The sequence below is a fragment of the Polyodon spathula genome, chromosome 3 (genome assembly GCF_017654505.1).
Source record: "Polyodon spathula isolate WHYD16114869_AA chromosome 3, ASM1765450v1, whole genome shotgun sequence".
Lineage (NCBI taxonomy): Eukaryota > Metazoa > Chordata > Actinopteri > Acipenseriformes > Polyodontidae > Polyodon > Polyodon spathula.
The window spans coordinates 7594324-7605101 of NC_054536.1; the positions used below are offsets into that span (position 1 = coordinate 7594324).

The window sequence follows — 10778 nt, forward strand, 5'->3', positions numbered from 1 at the left end:
ATACAGATCACACAGCAGTTCATCTGTATGTAAGCATAACTTGTACACTTGTATAGTTGTCTCGTGCTGCAGTTTGATATTCAAGCTATGTATTTTCATGAAGCGCACACCCTGAAATGGCATTGCGCAACTGACTTACAGGACTTGAAAATACAGTTTGCCACCTATGTGGTGTCGCAAAAGTGTTTTGCGACCTGTTTTTCACTTTGCCTCTTTTGAAAATCAGGCCGTATTAGAACTAGAACACGGTCACATCTGTTCTGTAGATGTTAATGAATAACTACAGATCACACTCCTCAGCTTTTTCGTTGGTGAGACGTTTAGGTTTCCATATGCAATGTTCTGCATGACTTACTGATTAGCTGGCGCTTTTCAAAGACTGCTGGTGTTCTGGGCAAGACAGAGAACAAGACGAGCACAGCTATTGTACTGCCTTATTTAAGAACAATTTAAACTGAATTAAAACATGGTTAAATGCCACACAGACTGTATAGAGAAGCCAATCTGCACAGCTTTTTATAAATTAGGGCATTTTGTAGGATCACATCCCTGGTGGTTTCTAGTGATCCCTTTGCTGATCTCGGGTGGTCTGGGGGCAGGCTTTTATTTTCTGAAGGAGTATGAAGCAAACGACATCGAAGAGCAGTTTACTCCCTTGGATGGCCCTGCAAAGGGGGAGCGAGACGTTGTACAGAAATTCTTCCCTCAGAATGACTCGGACTTTTCCAGCCAGCGGCTCTACACGGAGGGGACCTACGCGTCCCTGATTGCAGTTTCCAGAGAGAACATTTTAACAGAAACTGCATTTAAAGAAATAATTGAACTCGACAACACTGTAAAAGACATAACTTCAGACAATAATACATATTTAAATCTGTGTGCTAAAACAAACAACGAATGTGTTCCAAATGCGATATTAGAAATAATACATTACAATGCCAGCGAAATAGCAGATATTAATCTTACCTATCCCATGTACAAAACGAACATATTTCTTGGATCGACTGTTGGCGGAGTCGATATAAAAGGTCATGTAGTAGATAAAGCAACAGCAATTAGACTGTTTTACTATTTAAGAGACGACGAGGCGGGAAAAAGCAACTTGTGGCTGGAAGAATTTCAAAAAGTATTTTCAGAATACTTGACAGAAAATAAAACTCTTCAGGTAAGGCTTAATCCATGTCCTCTGTGTGTGTCGGATTCTTATAAACTTCCATGTTTTTGTATTTGTCAGTAACTTGTTAAAACTGCTGAGAATTACTCATACCATTCATTAGATCTGTAACTTAGATCCGCTGAATATAACAAGTCGTGCTCTATAAAAAGACTCGATGCGATTATATATATAAATAAATAGATAGATAGCTAGATATACACACAAACATATTATTTCGTTTCATTAGGCCACTATACATTTGTTAAAAAAAAAAAAAAAAAACGGAATCAACAGGTAATTCGAATTGAATGTACATAATGTAGTGCAGTATTTTAAACTCGCCTTTGCTTTCTAGGTATCGTATTTTACTTCATTATCAAGGCAGCAGGAGTTTGAAGGCAATTCTAAGAAAGTGATCCCATTGTTTTCCATCACGTATTTCCTTGCCATTTTCTTTTCAATTGTATCTTGCTTGAGGTACGTACTTGTTTATTCTTATTATTATTATTATTATTATTATTATTATTATTATTATTATTATTATTATTATTATTATTATTATTATAATCCAGTGTTTAATCATTAAACCTACATCTCGCGCAACAGTATTATTAAACCATTTTAGTTTGTATTTCCTTTTCCTATGGTGTTAAATAAATAAAATAAACATCTGAACCGTAAAAATGTGTGTTTAATTCCAACAAAAGAAACGCAACAATTGGCTTGAGCGAACGGAAAAAACTGTTGCCTCAAGGACTTGGTCAATGTATCACTGAGTAGTAAGGGTGCTCTTCCGCCGCCCCACCGGTTGAGTCCTGGGCCGGTGTGGTGATCATCTGCCTTCCAGGACGTGGCCTGTCCCTCACAGAGCCGGTTTCATAGTTTCCCTGGACTAGTCTGCTGACTGTTGAAGCCGAACACCTCATTCTCCGGGCAACTTCTCTCACAGACAGGCCACCTTCAATCGTGCCAATAGCAACCAGACCACCTTCATTACTCAAGCGGGGCTTGGTCGTATCTTTCACTTTTTTTGCGTTAATTAAAGTCATGTCTTTTCAAATTGCTATTTAGATTCTTAATCAACTCATTTATTCATTTTTATTTTTTTATGAAAACACATGACTTGAGCTCAGTATTTTGTTAGCCCAATGAACAATACTACTCAAACAATCAACAAACCTATCTGCTCACTATTTAAAATATAAATAACATTACGTATGTGCCCAATTAGCTAAGGATGTAAAACTTAGACTAATGAGTTTTCATTGTGCATCATACGTGATGTATCAGCTAAATTGACACAATGCAGTGAATAATTTTTCTAAAGTACAGTTTGATTCCTGTTTTTCTCATCATGGAAAATGTTATTTTCAAGCGGTTATATCTGAATGCGTTGTTTGTTTAGGTTTGACTGTGTCAGAAATAAGGCATGGGTTGCCACCTTTGGAGTCCTGTCAGCAGGCTTAGCGGTGCTGTCTGCTTTCGGGATGTTGCTGTACTGTGGAATGCCGTTCGCTATGACTGTGGCTAACGCCCCGTTCCTGATCCTAGGTATGAAGCAAACTGTAAATGTTTTTTTTTTTTTTTTTTTTAACAAAATTACTGTATTTAATTTACATATGGAAAATACATTAAACTAAAGATAATGAAGCAATTATAAAAAATATATACTGCAGTAAAATTGAATCACGAGTTTCCAGTTTGTCACCCTTGTCCCATATTTATTTACCAAGGTTTTCAAAACCAGCAATTTTAGTAGAATAACTCTGCGTTGGCATGACATCATCCCCTCAGGTTTGTTATTGTTTTGCTTTTACATTGTATTTCACTTTGACTCCAGTGAAGCCTGATGTAAGCGGTATGACCAGAATCAGGAGTCCTGGCCATTTTGGCTTGATAAACAACATGCCATATCATGAACTTCGCCATAGAGAAACTAAAATAATTATTTAAATAACTGCGACAATAAATCTCATTCCAGAATCCCAGACTTGTCATGCACATATTTTCCCAAGGTTTTCTGATTCATGTAATATTTTGTTCATTGGCATTAAAAGGACCATGCTTTATTAATCACCCAGTTTGCAGACCACTGTTGAAGGTAATTGTGTGCTGATCTCGTGTTACCTTTATTATTCCTCATTATATGAGACTGCTTATAGCCTACCAGTAAAATATTGCCAGATATTATCCATTTGTTTTCTTTTTATTCTTCTATATCTTATATTATCTCATTCGATCTTTTTTAAAACGACAAATCTTTGTGAAATGTCTTTAAATCAGACTTGTTGCTCTACTGGTTCATTTCATTTCTTATTTATTATGTTCCATTGGTGATTCTGTATCATTTCATATACTGTTGTACCAGTCTCACACATATTTACAGTCAATCATATACAACTTTCGTACATGACACGCTCTTTAGTACTGTATAGTGTTTCCCTGCATTTGTAATTTTACATTTGTCTTTTCAAATATATTTGCAGACTACATGTGCTTTTACAGGTATTTTTCTTTTAAATAATCTAATATTCTGTTTGGTTTACTACTGTAGTAAACTACAGTACCTGCTAAATTAGCAGCTCTTTTAATATCTAAGATTGTTAGTATAAAAAAAAATAATTAATCCAAATTATTATTTATTATTATTATTATTATTATTATTATTATTATTATTATTAAATTATCTTTTTTTTTCATGATTTTTGTGTTGTACTAGGATAGGTCAACATATTTAAGCAGGTATAAATTGAATATTTGTAAGGCGCATTGAGAGAGAGAGAGTAGAGAGGCGAGAGCAGAGGAGAGGAGAGGGTGGAGTAGAGAGAGGAGAGAGAGCGAGAGTATTTATTTGTATTTTAGAGTAAATATGGAGTATACTGTCTGTCCAGGGATGTATATATATATATATTATATATATATATAATATATATTATTACTATATATATATATATATATATATATATATATATATATATAAACTATCCTAAACTGATATTGTAATATATATATATTAACAAGTAACATTATATTACTTCGTTTTACGTTGAATTGATTTAAACACCAACTACAGACAAAGTAAAAAATACACAAATTAATTTACATGTCTTACTGCCGCATTTGAAGTAGTTAATCCCCTCTCTGTAATCTGTAATAATAATTTGAAGATTAAAAAACAATTACTGAATCATAGCGCCGATACCTCTGTACATGAGCCGGCTCCTTTGCAAGGAGAGTATAGCGGGTTTATGTCTTCGTATGTGCTGCTGCCTCCCGATTTGTTCTGTTTGAATTCATTGTGTATCTGCTTCTCTCTAAAATCTCAACATTTGTTAGTTAAAAATTAAAAATAATGTATGTTTTTGTATCTTTTGAACGAGTCCCTCTCAACTCAGCTCCTGAGGCAATCATTTGATATCATTGTCGGTGTATCAGTCAGATTTGTTACAGCCCGCTGTGGTTGCTGCTGAAGTACAGAGGTGGCGCTTTAAGAGCCAATGTTCCAGCAGAAGAGATACTACAGAATGCGATCGAAACACTGGTGCACTGAAATGCCATTCTATCCGATTATCACCCGGCTACTGAGAATTATGGCTACACTGCGTATCAACTGCGACTTGCGGTTTGCCAGCCAAATTTGGCTTGTTTTGAAAGCATCTAGTGGGTAAATCTTGTCTTTGGTGGTTTGATTATTTTTTTGTCTATTTTTATCATGCACCAGCGCAGATCGTCAGTCACTACAAGGCCCTGCATAGTATATCACGTCCTCCTCCCATCTTTTTTAGTGGAGCTCCGCCTCAAATAAAATTATGAATCACACAAACGCTATTTTTTTTTTAAATTCCTCACCAATTTATGAACTGTGTTATTACAATTATAATTATTTTAAATGTATTTTTAAAGACTGTGTCCGCTGACAGTTCTGGAGAATTTAATTTTACACGACATTCTGAATATATTTTTGACACTGAATGTTATCAGATCTTCAAACAAAATCTAATATTAGATAAAAGGGACCCTGAGTGACAAATAACACAACATTTGTATACTTGTTTCATTTATTTATTCAAGAAAGTTATGCATCACCCAATGCCCCCATGTGAAAAAGTAATCGCCCCCTTAGACTCAATAACTGGTTACGCCACCTTTAGCAGCAATAACTGCAACCAAACGCTTCCTGTAGTTATTGATCAGTCTCTCACAGCGCCGTGGAAGAATTTTGGCCCACCCCTTCATATAGACCTACTTCAACTCAGTGACATTTGTGGATTTGACAGCACAAACTGCTCGTTTCAGGTCCTGCCACAACATCTCAATGGGGTTTAGGTCTGGACTTTGACTAGGCCATTCCAAAACTTTAAATTTCTTGTTCTTCAACCATTCTGATGTATACTTGCTTGTGTTTTTTGGATCATTGTCTTGCTGCATGAACCAGCTGCTCTTCAGCGTCAGCTCATGAACGGATGGCCTGACATTCTCCTGTAGAATTCTCTGACACAGAGGAGAATTCATGGTTCCTTCAATGATGGCAAGTCGTCCAGGTCCTCAAAGCATCCTCAAATCATGACACTACCACCGCCATACTTGATTGTTGGTATGAGGTTCTTGCTGTGGAATTCAATTTGGTTTTCGCTAGACATAACAGGGCCCATGTTGGCCAAAAAGTTCCACTTTTGACTCATATGTCCATAGAACATTGTGTCAGAACTCCTGAGGATCATCCAGGTGCTTTTTGGCAAACTTGAGACGAGCATTCATGTTCTTCTTAGTGAGCAGTGGTTTCCGACCTTGCTACTCTGCCATGAATCCCATTGTTGCCCAGTGTCTTTCTGATGGTGGAGTCATGAACACTGACCTTAGCCGAGGCGAGAGAGGCCTGCAGATCCCTGGATGTTGTTCTAGGGTTCTTTGTGACTTCCTGGATGATTTTACGTCTTGCTCTTGGAGAGATTTTGGCAGGGCGGCCACTCCTGGGAAGATTCACTACTGTCCCAAACTTTCTCCATTTGGAAAATATGTCTGTGACTGTGGTTTGGTGGAGCCACAGAGCCTTAGAAATGGCTTTGCAACCCTTTCCAGACTAATATGCATCAAAAACTTTTTTCCGGAGGTCTTCAGAAATTTCTTTTGATCGTGGCATGATGTGCCTCTAGAACCTGTGTGCTGACAACTCCACTCTGATGGTAAGGGCCAAAGTTAGTCAGATTTATATTGGGCAGGGTCACTGAAATCAGGCCTGATTGTTAACCAAAGTATTCAAACAGCTGACCCTAATTATCCCTTTAATTGGGTTGAGTTAACTAGGGGGGCAATAACTTTTTCGCACCTCAAGATTGCATGTTTGATTACCTTGCACACCAAACAAATGAAAGAAGCATCAGACCTTGGTGTCATTTTTTCTCTCAGACTCCCTCTATAGACTACTACTACCCATAAAAAGATCTGACAAAATTAAATGTGAAAAATGTGCAAAAATGCAGAAAATCAGATGGGGGGGGCAAATACTTTTTCACGGCACTGTAACTGTTTTTTTTTAAATTTTAAATAAATGTGTAGCGCTTATTTATGCTTTTGTAATATATAAATCTTATATGTAAGAGTAGTTTTTGGCTGGTTTAAAAAACACAATTTGGCTGCTTTTTGGAGGGGCATTGTAAAAAAATATCTGCCACCGCTGCTTGATTAACCTCCCCAGCTAAGTCAGAGACGCGAGAAAAACAAGGACACACATTCCAGCCCACCGCCACCTCATTGCTCTCACACCAAATCAAAGCTTAACATACACTAAGCTAGTTGCAAGAGCAGTCGTTCATTCTAATAAATGGGCCTCTGCACTGACCAATATACAAAACAGCTTTAAAACCTGTGTTTATGGCCACAGTTATAGGATGCAAAAAACAATGTATTTATTGTTAAATTACATAGTGTATATACACATAAAAAAGCATATTTATTTCAAAATGTTTGAGAAGGTACTGATATTATCGCCTGTTAATATGAATGGACATGTAGCTAGGCCTCCTTTCACGCTAGGGTAGGCAACCAGCGAGAAGGGCTCTTAGTTGAATTGTCTGTCATTTAATGACATCACAAAAAAAGCGCCTGAGCAGCACTCCAACCCCACTAAAAACTGATGACAGTTGCAGGTACGGGTGTATATTAAATAATGATTCAGATCTTTGATTTAACATCATGAAAAAAAACAAAAAAAAAACTACAAAATGATATCGCAAAAGTTACAGTATTTCATGTTAGATTTCGAAAAGTCACATTTTCCAATTTTTGACAGTTTTTTGATAAGTATATGGAAAACTATAAAGCAGTATGTAATTCAATATGTTAATGTAACATTATTCAGCAAGTTTCATTTGCCTTTATGAAGCAAAATGAGTTATTTCTGTAGGGTGGTGCAAAACTTTTGGCCAGAGTCGTACATAATCACAATCCTGTTGTACCATCCTTTTTTTTTCAAATGTAAAACATAAAAAGTTTTAAAACAACATAAATCATATTCATTACCTCCTGCATTGATATGATCCCTGCGTTGATCCCTGCGTTGATATGATCCTATTTATTATATTATCTAGAGCTTCTTTACATGCTAGTTTTCTTTCTAGCTACACTGAGTACAGGGATTTTATACCCATGCAAATTAAAATGCCATTGACTGGAAGATTAATTTTCATTTGATTAATTATTTCCTTCTGGCGGAAGCTGTTATCAGCTATTTCTCATAGTATATGGGTTGGGATGTCAATTGTGCAAACAGTATTCCTCATTATTCTTTTCCGATTTCCTCCTGCTAAGCCTGTCCTTTGGTTTTGAGGTAGCAAGTGACTCTTTGGATATAATCATTTTAAACACTAGAATCCCTGGACCTTTTTCTGCTGATCTTTTACTTAGACTATTACCATATATACATATTGAAAAAATATATGTATGTTTTTTTTTCTTTCTAGGGATTGGCGTTGATGACATGTTCATTATGATCTCCTGCTGGCAGCAAACCAAGGTTCATGATTCCGTGGCAGATCGCTTGGCAGAGACGTATAAAGAGGCAGCCGTCTCCATCACCATCACCACTCTAACTGATGTCTTGGCTTTCTACATAGGCATCATGACACCCTTCCGATCGGTGCAGTCGTTTTGCCTCTACACAGGCACTGCAGTTCTGTTCTGCTATCTGTACAACATAACATTCTTTGGCGCTTTCTTGGCTCTCAATGGAAAAAGAGAAAAGGGCAACAGGCACTGGCTGACGTGCATGAAGGTGGAGCAGGACTGTCCAGCAGGACGCTCTAAAGCGTACAGCATGTGCTGTGTAGGAGGGGCATATGATGCAGACACCGGCTGTGAGAAAGAGCAGCCAGTGTATAGGTTCTTTAAGAGGTACTATGGCCCTTTTCTTACAAACACATGGACCAAAGTGTTTGTGGTGTTGCTGTATGGGGGGTACCTGGCTAGCAGTATTTATGGGTGTCTTCAGATGCAGGAAGGTATAGACCTTCGAAATCTGGCGTATGACGGTTCATATGTTGTTAACTACTATGATGATGAGGATGCTTATTTTTCAGAGTATGGACCAAGAGTTATGGTTGTTGTTACAGAACAAGTTGAATATTGGAATAAAGATGTCCGTCAAGAGATTGAAAGTTGCTTGAAAGTGCTTGAAAAACACTTGTATGTTGATGCAAGCCTGTCTGTTTCATGGCTAAGAGTATATGAGAATTTCTCTAGATTACTAAATATCAGCTTAAATAATGAAACAGTATTTAAAGACAATTTAAAGTTTATTCTTCCAACCTTTAAACAAGACATTAGTATCTCTAATGATGATATTATTGCCTCCCGCTTCTTTATTCAGACCATAAACATTACCACTCCAATCAAGGAAAAGAACATGCTGAACGAGCTGAGAGAGGATGTAAAGAACTGTGTAGTCCCAGTACTGGTTTATCACCCCGCATTCATCTACTTTGACCAGTATGTAGTCATAGTCTCTAACACGATACAGAATATTGCAGTGGCAACTGCAGTAATGTTGGTCATCGCCCTCCTATTTATTCCCAATCCACTTTGCTCTTTGTGGGTAACGTTTGCCGTTGCGTCTGTCATTGTTGGTGTTGCCGGCTTCATGGCTTTCTGGAATGTTAACTTGGACTCCATATCTATGATCAATCTGGTCATCTGTATAGGCTTCTCTGTAGACTTTTCTGCACATATTTCCTATGCATTTGTGTCAAACAGCAAACGCGATGTAAATGAGAAGGCCGTTGATGCGCTCTATACTCTGGGTTACCCTATAGTCCAGGGGGCAGTTTCTACTATACTGGGTGTCGTTGTTCTGGCTGCAGCTGAAGGATACATATTCAGAACATTTTTCAAGGTCATGTTCCTGGTCATTCTCTTTGGGGCAGTTCATGGTCTCACATTTCTTCCAGTGTTTCTGACCTTCTTTGGGGTTTGTAGCAAGACTGGGGAGGTAACTAGTAAAAAGCAGAGTGATGTGAAAGATAATGAAAGCAGGAATTGCATAGATGGAGCTGATCATAAAGAATCTAGATACGCTCTGACATTTACTAATCATGGCCTTGAACAAGATGATAGAGCAGGCCCAGCTGCTGTTGATGGCAGGGATGTTGCTATTAGTAATGCATTTGGACACCCTGTGACTACCAGCAGCCACAGCCTGAAAAGAGAACCTTATAAACAGAAAGCATCTGAGATGCATGCAGATGGACATTTGGATCCAGACTGCTCTTAAATCTGATGATGCTTTCAGAAATTCAAGGCAATGCTCTGCACTTATCCCTTATATAAGTTTATCACAGTAAATTTGAACAATAATTTCAGTTTCCCCATGCTTTTACCATGGTTGTAGTATACATTTGCCATGGCTTGTCATGTTTTTTAATAGGACTTACCATACCTCTCTGAACATTACAATGCTTACCTATAATCGATTTCTCTATGCTTTATTACACATGAGTATGCTTTTACCAGGGTAAACGTTTATAAGTGTTTATACACACCACATCATATTTCATTATTGTACAGACTGAAGGATATTATTCTCTAGAGTAAATTTATTGCAGCAAGTGTAAGGAATGTTGACATGAATGAAGTAGGGCAGTTCATTTAAACTTGCTGAAATTCAGACCTCACCTTCATGGCCCATCCAACCTGTAGCTTTACAATTGCAAATTAAGAATTGGAATAAAGAATTATCACCTTAAGTAAATAATTATTTATCATTAAACTAGGAGAAAGCTCTATTATGTGTACACTAGTTTTACAGGTTTTTACTTGTACCGCCCTTGTACATCCATTGCATTTTAGAATAACAAATAACCTCTGAAAATATCTGTCTTGCTATTGTCAACATTTATTTCATGTTTACATGTTAAAATCTGTACTGGGTTTTTAAAGAGCATTTGTTTTAATAGCTTAGCAAAATCAAACACATTATGTTTGCTTGTAATTTCAATTTTGCAAAGCATGAAATTGTAAAAAATAAATATGTAGACTTTGGTGTGAATGTATTTTAAAAAACCTCATTGATAGTAGAAATATCACGTGCTTTGAAGCAAAAGCTGAGCTGTGGTATTTACAGCTATGGCCA

At 37.1% G+C, this 10778-nt stretch overlaps 1 protein-coding gene across 1 annotated transcript; it reads left to right on the plus strand.

The window, feature by feature from the left end:
• The first annotated feature begins 294 nt into the window (after positions 1-294).
• On the plus strand, positions 295-10466 carry LOC121308125 (patched domain-containing protein 3-like). Its single transcript, XM_041240420.1, has 4 exons — positions 295-1165; positions 1512-1633; positions 2562-2707; positions 8116-10466. The coding sequence occupies exons 1-4, from the start codon at positions 467-469 to the stop codon at positions 9918-9920; spliced, it is 2772 nt and encodes a 923-aa protein (XP_041096354.1). The 5' UTR covers positions 295-466; the 3' UTR covers positions 9921-10466.
• Positions 10467-10778: the final 312 nt, after the last annotated feature.

Coding starts and splice junctions, on each gene's coding strand:
- LOC121308125 (XM_041240420.1), top strand. CDS start 467: ATGGTTAAATGCCACACAGACTGTATAGAGAAGCCAATCTGCACAGCT. Junction 1,166..1,511: donor CAGAAAATAAAACTCTTCAG/GTAAGGCTTAAT, acceptor TTTGCTTTCTAG/GTATCGTATTTTACTTCATT. Junction 2,708..8,115: donor CGCCCCGTTCCTGATCCTAG/GTATGAAGCAAA, acceptor TTTTCTTTCTAG/GGATTGGCGTTGATGACATG.